Below are 14,312 nucleotides of genomic sequence, written 5' to 3'. Positions count from 1 at the left end.
CACAACCCACTATGCTTTAATTTGTAAACATTTTACATACATTACCTATCAGAAACCTCATATAATTAAAAACCCAAGCTATAACATAATAGTAACTTTTTATGCATAAGCAACAATGCAAAGCACAAAACAATATTTATCAATTAGATGACAAATTCAGCTATAACTTCTCTAATTTGGACTTTTTCTAATGGAAACTAAGAAAAAACAACAAAAAAAACCATTTTATTTTGAATAATGACTTTTACAATAGTCAACTAAGTGAAATCTAGCCAGCAGTATCTCAATGTGGCTATGTGAAAAGTTACTTTCTATATATGAAGATAAAGGATTTAATTGAACTGAATCCAACTTTTTTCTCCCTTTGAGAACAGCAGTACTAACTCTACAAATTGTTCCAGCAAAACTAATCTGTGTAAATGTTGTAGGGTATATGGGCATTACTGTCAATTTGACTAGAATTAAAAAAATATATATTCACAGAATAAATCTCCATGATCATTTACTCAAATCCTTTATCTCAAAGCAAGAGCTACGTAAACAATTGTAATAGTGAGCAAAAAAGCTAGTGCTTAAGAATAAAAATGATCCCACTAAGGTACAGTTAAACAATGAAACCATGGATTAATTAGGGACACATACATGCTCACAGTCTAAAGAAAAGCAAGGCAATGAGTCATGATGCTCAGGACAGTGCCAGGCGGTGGGTATGGTTGATAAAGAAAGACAATGCTATCTTATGGCACTTCCCACATTCATTTAAACCAAAAATGTTTTCTATACCTTTGGTTTGAATAAAGGGCTAAAACTGTGAGAATAAAGATGTTTCTCTGAATAACACAGTATCATTTGGGTAAGTTTTAAGTAGAAAAAGGACTTAAATTTTTATTTACTGGCTTACCTTTCCTCAGTAAGATAAACCACTTAATTTTTCTCCCCAAAAATATGTGACTTAGAAATAAAATTCCTCTCAGATTTGATTAATGCAACATAGAAAATCATTCTTCCTTTCAAAGATTTGGTCACTGGCATGTAAAAACAAAACAGCATGCAAAAGAGATTTATAGAAAGATTCTACAGGGTGCAAAGAGGCTTCTTTTAAGTAATATGAAGCACGAGAAAGAGACTGTAGTATAACTGCTGCAACTGCTCATTCCTCTTCACTGTTGGGAATAATCACGGAACCAGAGATTGAGATGGAAAGAATATTAGATGTTGGTCCTACATTTTCACATTTTGCTAATTAGGAATGGAAACTCCAAGGCAACAGTTTTGAAGAATATTGAGCAGGAAATCCAGATCTGAGAAAGCTTTGATGACAAGATAGATAAATGTAATGTGCAGTCTTGACATTTGCAATGGAAAAATGGTATTCAAAAAAGAAATAAGTATAAAAACTTTTGGACTAGAAGATAGGAAAAAACAAGAGCAAACCCCAAAACCCTTGCATCCCATCAGATGTGCTTTCTTTATAACCATGAACACTCTGTGAAACTATGCTAAAAATGTAGAGAACGAATACTTACATGTTTTCTTTCTGTAGCCTTTAGAGATTTGGCAGCATAGTAAAAAAGCTGTGTCCCACACAAAGCTGCCCAATATTTTGTCCAAGATGCTACCTGGATAGGACAAACACATGAATATACTATTAAAATGCTCCTGGCTTCTTAGCTGCTTTACATTGTAAGTGCCAATGAACAAGTTCACTTAAACCAAAGCCCTAACCTCAGAGTTGAGCTGTGTCACTTCTGAAATCTTAATCTCAAATACTCCTGTCACTTCTATATAACTACCTACCTATTTGTAGAACCACAAACTCAGTCATTCTTCCTGCTACAACAGGTTAACCCTGATGCTATCTAAAGACAAACTCAACTCTCTTTTTATGCGCAAGATTCCAACTATCTCTCACTTTCTTAAGAAGTTTGCTTTTGCAATTAACTCCACTGCTTCTCAGTATCTCTCCCTCTACCATCATTATACAAATGAACCTTAATAGTACTCCCACCTTTAAAATCCCTCCTTTGACCCATCTCCTCAGCTCCCAGACACCAACCAATTTCTCGCTCCTTTTCTCAGCATAACAGCATGGGTGTCTCCAAATCTTGCCTCGGCTTCTTCTGTTTTGCCCATTTTCTACTCAACTCACTTCATTTGGCTTTTGGGGCATCAAGGTCACTGATGATTGTAACTTTAGCAAAGCCTCTGACCTTATCATAGTCAGCCTCTTAGCAGCATCTGACCCAGCTGGCCCCTCTTTCCTTTTTGAAGTACTGTAACTGCTAGGCTTCTGGGATAACAGTTCTTTAGTTTTCCTTTACACTCTTCTTTATGAGAGAACTTTAATACTACAGAGCCCTATCTCCAGTCTTGTTTTCTTCTCTAGCTATACTTTCTTCTTAATCTATCATGCTGTTCCATATTTCAGATACTCTCTATCTGTATGCTAATGACTCCCAGATCTCTCTCCCTGCCACCTCTCTGCTGACCTCATGATCCATACTTTTTCAAGGGCCACAATGACATCTCGACTTCAATGTTATAATTAATAAGCATATCAAACTGAACTTGGCCAAGACTGACCTACCCCCCATTTCAATAAATGTTTCCAACATCAACCCACCTCAGTCCCCAAACCAAGAAGTTATCTTCGTTTTCTCTCTTTTTCTTATACATCACATTTATCATCAAACAACTCTAGCTTTTGGCTCTTATTCCCTTCGCCTTTGCCAATTTCAATGCTTAATCTATACAAGCCTTCTTGTCTCCTGAACTCTACATGTTCTCACAGCTAACTCACCTTCCTCATTCAGATCTCAGCTCAAATGTCTTGCCACAGTGGCATTCCTCCTTGGCCCATCATTCTGCATTCTATGACCTTATTTTAAAGCCTTATTGTCTATTTCTCCTCACTGGAACGTAACCCAGGAGAAAGGCACTTTGCCTTGCCTTGTTCACTGCTCTGTTTCTAGCATCTGGCACACAAAAGGTATGGTAATGCTTCACCTGACATAGAATTCTGAGTTCACTAGCCCGCCTAAGAGCTTCTTGATTGTATGTGCCTTTGGCTGTGATATAAGCAGCAAAATAAGATTACTTATATGAAACCCCCATATCATCAAAAGCTTTAAGTGTGGATATATGTCAAAGGTTTTATATTTCAAATTTGAGAAAGGGAAAAAATTGTTCCTTAGTAGTCAAACTACTATGCTGGTGTTGAGGAAGAATAAACTTCTTTGATACATATGAAGAGCTTTGTTCTACCAATCTTCCTTCCCCATCCCTACCCAATTAGTTATGGTTTGGAAAACGTTTAATATTTGGGTTCTATTTTATATAGAAAACAAAACTGCATTACAGAAATTTAAATAAAATAAAACACAATCAGATTCCACTTTCTAGAGTTGTTATTCTTTGTTTTCTACTTTACCTAAACTTAATACTAAAATATTTCTTAATGATATACTTTCAGGATTCTCTAAGAAACAATTTTGTATAAGAACTATAAAAGGAGGTAAAAAATGTACCTGGATTTAAGCACCCTTAACATATGATTCAACAGAAATCTATATGGTACATATAATAACACTTTAAGAAAATATGATGAAGCAAACGTGTACAGTAGTTTCCCTCTTATCTGTGGTTTCAGTTACCCACAGGCAATCATAGCCTAAAAACATTTATTGGAAAATTTGAGAAATAAACAATTCACAGGTTTTAAAATCATGTGTTGTTCTGAGTAGCATGATAAAATCTCACACAGTTCTGATCTGTCCTTCTGTGGACATAATCATCTCTTTCTGTGTCCAGCACCTCCACACTATATGTGTTATCCTTGTGCCCCACTCCTCACTGCTTCCTCAAGTGAAAAGAAAAAGTTCTTGATTTAGGGAAGAAAAATTAGATGCTAAGGTTGCTAAGATCCATAATAAGCATAATTTTTCTATCTGTGAAATTGTGAAGAAGGAAAAAGAAATTCATGCTAGTTTTGCTATTGCACCTCAAACTGCCAATGTTACGGCTACTGTGTAGGGTTAAGAGCTTAGTTAAGATAGAAAAGGTATTAAATTTGTGGATGAAAGACATGAATAGAAACATGTTCCAACTGATGGTAATTTGGTATGGTACTATCTGAGGTTTCAGTCATCCCCTGGGGTCTTGGAATGGATCACCCAAGGATAAGGGGGAAGGACCTTATTTTACATTATTTCAAGTCTACTAGAATCAGGTTTTATTTTAATTGTTTTAGTACTTTCCAGGGTCTTATACATTTGCATATTTTAAAAGGTATATTAAAATATAATATGATGAAATCTTACTGCAGGCTTTTTGCCTTCTTTTAACAAAGTTTTCCTCCTGAGAACACCTTGAATAGTAACAGCTCCTGGATATAAATGTACTGCTAAATCTTCCGATTCTGCAGAGCTATAATAATGAAGAAAAGAAAACATGAGAGGTTTTATCTGTAACAATCATCAAGCAGGTACTTAAATAAAATGTAATTATTCTTAATTTGAAAACTTTGTTATTTTATTCAGAGCTGAGAAGACATTGACAATTTTAAAGGTTTATTAATCTTGAAATTTATAAGCTGTCACAAAAGTTAATTAGAAAGTTATTACAGTCAGCAGATGGTTAAAAAACACACTTTATTATGTATTTGAACAAGTATAATTTAGAAAGAATGCAGTAATTCACTTTAGTAAAGATCAAATTAACAGTTTAAGACTTGTTTTCTTCTTAACATGCCATACTGAATCACTGTCGTAACCTTATTTTCCCCATTAGAAACTTTAAGTCCTGGTAGGAAAAATGCGGATTCTATTTGTTAAAAGTATTTAAGTATATATAAAACTGAAAATAAAAATAGAAGCTCAAAAAGAAAAAAACTCATGCTTAATTTAATTCTAAAATAGCAGAAAGAAGTAATAAAGTCAATAATAATATATTTATACAACAAGCTTTCTGCAATACATTTTAATAACATTTAAATGGTATCGGTGCATAAGTGATTATGGCCTAATAGCTCTCCACGAAAGGAAAAAACCCAAAATTCAAAATTTCCTTTTCATGTATCTTTAAAAAACCATCACAAAATAATCAAGACTTTAATATCTTTCCCTAATTGATTTAAGGTCCTATATTTAATACAATAATGGTTTCTATGTGAGCCAGTTAAACATACACACTGATAAAAATGTCACTGGTGACTTGACATGAGCTGCAGAATTCCTATAAGAACAATGAAAACTGAAGTTTGCCAGTTTATTCCTTTGTGATTATTTAGGTGTCTTCAAAGTGACTTTAAAAACCTACAAACCAGTAGAAATTTCATGCTAGGGCTATTTATATTCAGGGAGGTATACTCAGGGAGATTAGACACCATCAAACTGATGTAAAATTTGCTTCTGAAGTTTGGTATTTTGTTGTGTTATGAATTGGTTGATTACCCATTATCATTAAACCCTACCTTCCCAATCAATACACCATCCTTATCTGCCTCCATAGCTAGTACAGTGCAAAAAGAGACCTGGTTTAACTACATGAACAACTGAACGAATAGGAGTTTAAATATGCAAATTATTATTTTATGAAATAGACTTGTCTACATTCAGGACCTGCAGTTTATCTGAAAAGTTTTTAAAAAGACAAATCAAATATAAATTTGTTAGCAAAGTAAATGCTTTGATTACAACTTATGAATAACAAGCAGATTTTTATATCACTCAATAACTATCAGCAGTAGAAAGACTGGTGCAGTTTAAAGACTACCAACTTGGAAGCATTTTAAAATATGTAATGTTAAGATGCAAGTTTTGGCAATTAGCTCTGTGGATCAGAAAGAATAGATGAAAATTATCTTCACATTAGATCTTGAAAAGAAAGTTTTTCTGGGTAATTTGTTTAGTTTTTAAATCAGTTAGTTGAGAAAGAGAGAAATAATGTCAGACCACACCCATGTAAGCCAATCACCAACACCATAAGGGAGTTCTGTGACTCCTGAATGCAGGGGAATTGTACCTGCTGGCCTTCATGTGACTTCGATAGCCATTTCGTGCCACTCTTGTCACCGGGCCCAGAGAATGGTATAATCTGTTCCTGTTGGATTCCATTATAAATTGTATATATTACATATACTTTTATTCACACAGTCATCATCAATACCTAGAACAGTATAATAGTTTCTTCTTGTAACATAGCTTTCTAAGTCTTATAAAAGGATAGTATGTGATTGTTCCTCTTTCTGTTTTAAAGCATGCAGCATAGATTTCAAAAATTTTTTCTTCTACTATTGACTCTAGAAATACTCAGAGGTATTTAGTACACACCATATATTTATATATACATTCACTTTCGCAAATCTGCTAAAGGAATTAAAGAGCTGTTTATAGCCAAATAATAATTTTAAAAAAACCTGAAAAATACTTCAAAAATTTTTATGTTTATATACCATTTCTTGAATTTCATTTTAAATATCATGCCTGGATTTAGAATAGTAATTCATTTTTATTATATGTCCCTATGAAGACACCTAAAAGCAATGTGGCTTGAAAACTTAAAACTAATGAGGAAAACTTTATTTTCCTCTGTATCCTTTATAGTAAGTTTAAAAAAAAAAAACCAAAACTAATAAAAGAAATGAATTGAGTAAAATAGGCATTATGTTATTTCTACATTAACTGACAAAGCCAATAAATGATAAAAATGATAAGTTAATACTTATCCAAAATGGCACATTAATAGTTAAAAAACAACAAAAAAATCCAGACACATAAAAACGCTGATACTTCTTTGCCTAAGAAAACTGGAATGTAGCACTGTTGATAAATGATATTTAAAAGAAAAAGCATTACTTTAACAACTTAACAACGCATTGGATGTCTGTCTAGAAAAAAGAACAGAAAATGGTATGTTAATATTCAGAGTACTATGTTCAAGTTCACTATCCATGAGTAGTACTTCAAATCCTAGTTCTTTATTCACTTTCTATTATTTCATGTCTGAATCTTGCTGGGCAGTATTCATTTCATTGTTCTCAAAATGTTCCAAGAGCCCACTAATTTAAAATTGGCATAGGAAAAGTAGATTTTTTTAGCTGCAAATGTCTGTAAAGCAAAACATTTGTTATAAAGAGAAAAATTGTTTTCAGACGTGAAGGTAATGCCATTAAATACTGTCTTCATAAGTAACCTGCTGGGAGGAGAGCAGATTATTTAACACAAATAATTCTGGTTAGTCACTTATAACTCAAGCGATCTAAGGAACTATTTGGTTAATCATTATTTTTTAAATCTAAAGATTACAATACGCTTAGAATTAACTTCTGATGGTATTATGTTCTTTCTAGAGGAAAAGACAATTTGAACAAATGCAGACAACATGTCAAAGGCAATTCTTGTGTTTTTCACATTTCAGGGAAACCCAAATGAACAGATTAAAAGTAAAGGTTGGAAGAAAAATAATACAAAAATAAATAAAAACAATTTTTACTTATTATTATCCCCAAAAACAAAGGGAACAAAAGTTGGGATCACTGATAGAGTAGAAAGAATCATAAGTACTTTGCAATGTAAAACTTATAAATAAAATCTTACATAACAGTGAGAAATCTTTATGAAGTTACATAAGAAATAAGAATCTATTTTTCCAATTAAACAGCATGACATTAATTCAAATAAGATTTAAAACTGTATTCTAAAAGTGACTGATATGGAGTTAGGCAATTAAATATTTTCTACTTCAGTATTAATATGATATTTAACATTCAATTCAAATGACGTTCTTGTTGAATAATGAATATAGGCATTTATAGAAACTCAGTTACTTAGTTCAGATACAAAAGGGAGTGATCATTTTGGTCAAGAGCCAAATACCTCATGAGTCCAAAATGGCAGAACTGAAAAGGCCAGAGAAAACGTAATCCTAAAGGACATTTAGGCTGGGTGTGGTGGCTCATGCTTGTAATCCCAGCACTTTGGGAGGCTGAGGTGGGTGGATCACCTGAGGTCAGGAGTTCAAGACCAGCCTGGCTAACATGGTGAAAACCCGTCTCTAAAAAAAATAAAAAGAATCCTAAAGGACATTTAATAAATAATTATTTGCATTGTTTGATCACATTCTTCAGAGCTTATATGTACCTGGAGCTCAATATACCATGATATTTGCTATAGGCAGATGACAGCTTTTATAGCTTAAAGTAACAAAGGAAGGAGAAGGAAGCACAGCTTATAGTATTTCAGTAAAATGTGTACTCTGACAATTCTGAATTACAACAATTTAAATTCAAACCTTAACTTGCTTTACTTGTATAATTTAAAGTTTATTAAATCATTTTGTCCTCGACAAAGTAGCAGAGAATAAAGTTGACCATTCCACTAAATGCCTTAAAATTACTTAAATGAATCAAGAACTTAAGGAAATAATTTTTTGAATACATAAGGAGTTTACTTGTCTATCACTGCTTATTATTTTTAAGTTACAATTTTAAATGTACTAAAATTCAAATACATGTATCATGCCACCAAATAAACATTTAGAGATAAGACTAACATTCATTCTCATTATTTACATATCCAAACTTAAATATCAACTTCTGATTTCTTTTAACAGCAGTAAACTTAAATAATCCCTTAGGGATATGTAGTAAATATTAACTCTTAAAATTTTTATTATCATATTATTTAACACAGACAAAATAAACTCAAAGCAGTTCAAATGGACAATTTATCTTACCTTTCAAAAGCAGGCCATGAGGTCTCTTCACTTAGTTCAGAACCATCACTGCTACCTAGAATGAAAAGTTATTCTATTTTTTAAACATCAGAATTATCTCTCTACTTTGCATTTCACAATTTAAAAATAAATTCATTAACTATGCTTATAAAATGACAATCACACTGTGGGTAAACATATCCACATATTAATTCTTTATTCTAATATTACTGCTATTAGGTTTCTTTTGCAATATATTGGAATATAGTTGACATGACAACCTAAAATAACAAAATAGCATAAAACATTTTTGCGTGCCTACTTGCAGCTGAAATTCATTATGTCAACCAACAATTTTTCCTACCATTACAAAACATAAAATAACACAAAACTTCTTATTAGGTTTGTCATAATTTGGGACCAATATAATTATAAAATCCTTGGAGATTCATGGCATACTTCTTTCTCTTTGTATTAAAGTTCATTACTAATTATCCTAAGTACAAAAATCCTAATAAAATCCAATTCTTTGTCTCTAGAGACAAGATTAAAGAGGATGGAGTCTCTAAATTAAAAAAAACAAAAACTGATGCTATAAAAACATAACAATTTTCTCTTTTGCTGAAAGATCAGTTAAAATAAAATGGTCTTCAAATAGAACATTAAAATCAGTTGGGGGAAAAAAAAAACTATGAGGAATAAATTTAAAGAGTCCAAACAGCTTAGTTGACCTAAATGTTACTTTAAAGATAATTCTGACTCTTAATAAAATTAGGATGACTAATAGGTCAAGTTAAACTGTCTATCAAGCAGGGTTCTACGAGAGAATCAAACTCTAATGCTGTAAGGTTTCCATCAGATACCTGTAATGGATGCTGTAAGGTATCTGTTAGTCTCGTCTCTTTTAGAGACGATGGATTAATACCTTTCTACGGGTTTGCAATGGCACTAGTTATGTACCATCCTTGGATAACTTGAGGTAACAGTCACTGAAATAATTTTCTGCATTGTATGGTCCAGAAGAAGAACCAGAGGTAACCTGTGGTAGTGGTGGGGTCTTGTACATTATCTACATTACCTTTGATTTGTGGCATTATGTGGTAAAAACTGAAAATTTAAGCATCATTAGTATAACTTATTTGTAGAAAATGGAAGCACGAAACTCAGAGTGAATACCCTTCCCTTAGTTATTGGCTAGGTGAGACTACTCGAGATTATCTAGAATAGACACCATATTAAAAAATGTTTGAGGCCATTGTTCTAAGCACTGGTTAATTTTCCCACAGTATTTTCAAAGCCTTCACCATAGATTAATATTGCATGTAGAAGTTACAGCTAAAGAAGAACTTGTGTGTGTATACTAACACCTATCATCTTACGGTAATATACTCATTCTTTTTTCATACTGTTAAAGCTTTAAAACCAAAAATCCTCGAAGGTAAATGCCTATGTGTAATGTTCTTAATTTACAAACTAGGATGCAACCATCTTTTACTGTTTACCTACTTTGCCTCAGAATAATTAAAAAAACACACACAAATGCAAAAATCTGCTCTAAAAGAGAAAAGTCTTCACACTGAGACACTAATTGTAACTCAATAAAAGAACTAGACAACTATCTTGTGGTAAAAGGACATCTATGAAAAGTTAAAGCTATAAACTACAGAATAATTCTCATTATAACACTCATGATGGGAAAGAGTCAAATAGTATACACCTGGGAACTGTAATTTTAAAAATTACTTTTTGTTTTAAGTGGCATGCCAAATTCCGTATGTGTAGCAAATTTTTGACTGAAAAAAGTTCTTCCCTTTGCAAAATTATTTTTCAGACTGAGATTAATATTTGCATATAGGCAACTTAGAACATTAGTAAGAGGTATTTCAGGTGACAAACTTACCTTCTTTTTAAAAAATTTTATCATTTAATCATTTGCATTTATAAAAAGGGGACTATCAGAATAAACAACTGCTGAATGGCAATGGAGAGTTCTGAAATAATTTCATTTTAACTCTCAAGGACTAAGGAAGTCAGCATGTTCAAGAAAATGAAATCTCCTTTTGCATCTCTTTCTATTAGCTGTTCACCAGTATTGATTAAGATATCAGTAACAAAAGGCTTAGCCCTTGAACAATCTGGTACTTAATCACAGATGAAGACATTATTCCTCCTTTATTTCTTTTTAAAAATAAAAGGAGCTATTGTATGAGTAATTTCTTTTCTTTTTTTTTTTTTTTGAGACAGAATCTCACTCTATGGTCTAGGTTGGGTAGTGCAGTGGTGTGAACATGGCTCACTGCAACCTCTGCCTTCTGGGTTCAAGTGATTCTTGTGCCTCAGCCTCCCAAGTAGCTGGGATTACAGGCATGCACCATCATTCCCCACTAATTGTTGTATTTTTAGTAGAGATGGGGTTTTGCCATGTTGGCCAGGTTCATTTTGAGCTCCTGACCTCAAGAGATCAGCCCAGTTGGGCCTCCTAAAGTGCTGGGATTACAGGCGTGAGCTACCCTGCCCGGCCTGTATGAATAATTTCTAATTGTAAAAAGAAATAATGCTCATCTAGAAGACTAAAAAAACAAAAGTTTAGGAAGTAAAAACAAATCCCTCTATAAATCTCACATCCCTTTCCAACATAGTCCTAATCTTCTGCTCTCCTTCACAGTAGCGATCTCTGTTTCCTCATCTCTCATTTTCACATCTACTCCAGTCCAGGCCTTGTCCTGAAATCTCTGAAGTAACTCTTGTCAAGGTCACCAATAACTTTTATCTGGCCAAATCTCCCAGTCAATTCCCCATTCTCATCTGAGCTCTCTTTTTTTGCATTTGATATTGACACATTCAACACTTTCCTCCTCCTTGAGATATTTCATCTACTGGGCTTTTGTGTATTTTTCTCCCTACTTCATTGATCTCTCCTTTTTAATTTCCTTTGATGACTCACCCTTCTTTTAAAAAATAATTTAATCAGGCCGAGTACGGTGTCTCATACCTGTAATCCCAGCACTTTGGGAGGCCGAGGCAGGCAGATCACGAGCTCAGGAGATAGAAACCATTCTGGCTAACACGGTGAAACCCCGTCTCTACTAAAAATACAAAAAATTAGCCAGGCGTGGTGGCACGTGCCTATAATCCCAGCTACTTGGGAGGCTGAGGCACAAGAATCGCTTGAACCCAGGAGGCGGAGGTTGCAGTAAGCCGAGATCGTGCCACTGTACTCCAGCCTGGGTGACAGAGCGAGACTCTGTCTCAAATAAAAAAAAAAAAATAAAAACAGTGAGCTGAGATTGTGCCACTGCACTCCAGCCTGAGTGACAGAGCAAGACTATCTCAAAAAAAAAAAAAAAAAAAAAGGACCTGGCAATATGGCTGAATAGGAACAGCTCCGGTCTGCAGCTCTCAGCAAGATGAATGCAGAAAGTGGGTGATTTCTGTATTTCCAACTGAGGTACTTGGCTCATCTCACTGGGACTGGTTAGACAGCGGTTACAGCCTACAGAGGGCGAGCTGAAGCAGGGTGGGACGTCTCCTCACCTGGGAAGCGCAAGGGGTTGGGGAACTCCCTAGCCTTGCCAAAGAAAGCCATGAGGAACTGTGCTATGAGGAATGGTGCACCCGGCCCAGATACTAAACTTCTGCCACAGTCTTGCAACCTGCAGACCAGATTTCCTCTGGTGCCTGTGCCACCAGGGCCCTGGGTTTCAAGCTTAAAACTGGGAGGCTGTTTGGGCAGACACTGAGATAGATGCAGGAGTTTTTTTTCATACCTCAGTGGCACCTAGAATGCCAGCAAGACAGAATCGTTCACTCCCCTGGAAAGGGGGCTAAAGCCAGGGAGCCAAGTGGTCTAGCTCAGTGGATCCAACTTCTACGGAGCCCAGCAAGCCAAGATCCATTGGATTGAAATTCTCGCTGTAGGCACAGCAGTCTGAAGTTGACCTGGGATGCTTGAAGCTTGCTGGGGGAAGGGGCATCCGCCATTATTAGACTTGAATAGGTGGTTTTTCCCTCATAGTGTAAACAAAACTGCAGGGAAGATCAACTGGGCGGAGCCTTCTGCAGCTCAGCAAAGCAGCTGTAATCAGACTCTCTCTAGAGTCCTCCTCTCTAGACAGGGCATCTCTAGCCAGACTAATAAAGAGAAAAGAATCAAATAGATGGAAAAAAAAATGATAAAGGGGATTATTATCACTGATCCCACAGAAATACGAACTACCATCAGAGAATACTATAAACACCTCTATGCAAATAAACTGGAAAATCTAGAGGAAATGAATAAATTCCTAGAAACATAGATACTCCCAAGTCTAAACCAGGAAGAGGTCGAATCCCTCAATAGACTGATAACAAGTTCTGAAATTGAGGCAGTAATTAATAGCCTACCAACCGAAAAAAAAAAAAGCCCAAGACCAGATGGATTCACAGCCGATTTCTACCAGAGGTACAAAGAGGAGCTGGTACCATTCCTTCTGAAACTATTCCAAATAATAGAAAAGGAGAGACACTTCCCTAACTCATTTTATAAGGCCAGCATCATCCTGATACCAAAACCTGGCAGAGACACACACACAAAAGAAAATTTCAGGCCAATATCTCTGATGAACATTGTTGCAAAAATCCTCAATAAAATACTTGTGAACTGAATCCAGCAGCACATCAAAAAGCTTATCCACCACGATCAAGCTGGCTTCATCCCTGGGATACAAGGCTGGTTCAACATACGCAAATCAATAAATGTAATCCATCACATAAACAGAACCAATGACAAAAACTGCATGATTATTTCAATAGATGCAGAAAGGCCTTTGATATAATTCAACACCCTTTCAACAAACTAGGTATTGATGGAATGTATCTCAAAATAATAAGAGCTATTTATGACCAACCCATAGTCAATACCATACTGAATGGGCAAAAACTGGAAGCATTCCCTTTGAAAACTGACACAAGACAAGGATGCCCTCTCTCAACACTTCTATTCAATATATTATTGGAAGTTCTGGCCAGGAAAATCAGGAAAGAGAAAGAAATAAAGGGTATTCAAATAGGAAGAGAGGAAGTCAAATTGTCTCTGTTTGCAGATGACATGACTGTATATTTAGAAAACCCCATTGTCTCAACCGAAAATCGCCTTAAGCTGATAAGCAACTTCAGCAAAGTCTCAAGATACAAAATCAATGTGCAAAAATCACAAGCATTCATATACACCAATAATAAACCAGCAGACAACCAAATCATGAGTGATCTCCCATGCACAATCACTACAAAGAGAATAAAATACCTAGGAATAAAACTTAAGAGGGATGTGAAGGACCTCTTCAAGGAGAACTATAAACCACTGCTCAAGGAAATCAGAGAGGACATGAACAAATGGAAAAACATTCCATGCTCATGGATAGGAAGAATCAATATCGTGAAAATGGCCATGCTGCCCAAAGTAATTTATAGATTCAATGTTATCCCCATCAAGCTGCCAGTGACTTTCTTCACAGGATTAGAAAAAAACAACTTTAAATATCATACGGAACCGAAAAAGAGCCCACGTAGCCAAGACAATCCTAAGCAAAAAGAACAAAGCTGGAGGCATCACACTACTGACT

General features: G+C 34.8%; 1 protein-coding gene across 5 annotated transcripts in view; it reads right to left on the bottom strand.

The window, feature by feature from the left end:
• Positions 1-14,312, bottom strand: part of RALGPS2 (Ral GEF with PH domain and SH3 binding motif 2) — a 170,418-nt gene that overhangs the window by 22,143 nt on the left and 133,963 nt on the right. For 3 of the 5 annotated variants that reach the window (XM_064370634.1, XM_012444543.3, XM_064370635.1), the window contains exons 14-17: positions 8,734-8,788; positions 6,022-6,099; positions 4,320-4,425; positions 1,527-1,619 (exon numbers count right to left, since the gene is read on the bottom strand). In XM_064370634.1, the coding sequence (XP_064226704.1) occupies positions 1,527-1,619; positions 4,320-4,425; positions 6,022-6,099; positions 8,734-8,788 (332 nt within the window). The remainder of the gene's footprint in view (positions 1-1,526; positions 1,620-4,319; positions 4,426-6,021; positions 6,100-8,733; positions 8,789-14,312) is intronic. The other 2 variants (XM_064370636.1, XM_012444544.3) reach the window with 1 other exon arrangement.

The sequence above is a fragment of the Aotus nancymaae genome, unplaced genomic scaffold (genome assembly GCF_030222135.1).
Source record: "Aotus nancymaae isolate 86718 unplaced genomic scaffold, 86718_ANA_hifiasm-v0.15.2.pri h1tg000108l, whole genome shotgun sequence".
Lineage (NCBI taxonomy): Eukaryota > Metazoa > Chordata > Mammalia > Primates > Aotidae > Aotus > Aotus nancymaae.
This window is presented reverse-complemented; position numbering and strand designations above follow the sequence as displayed.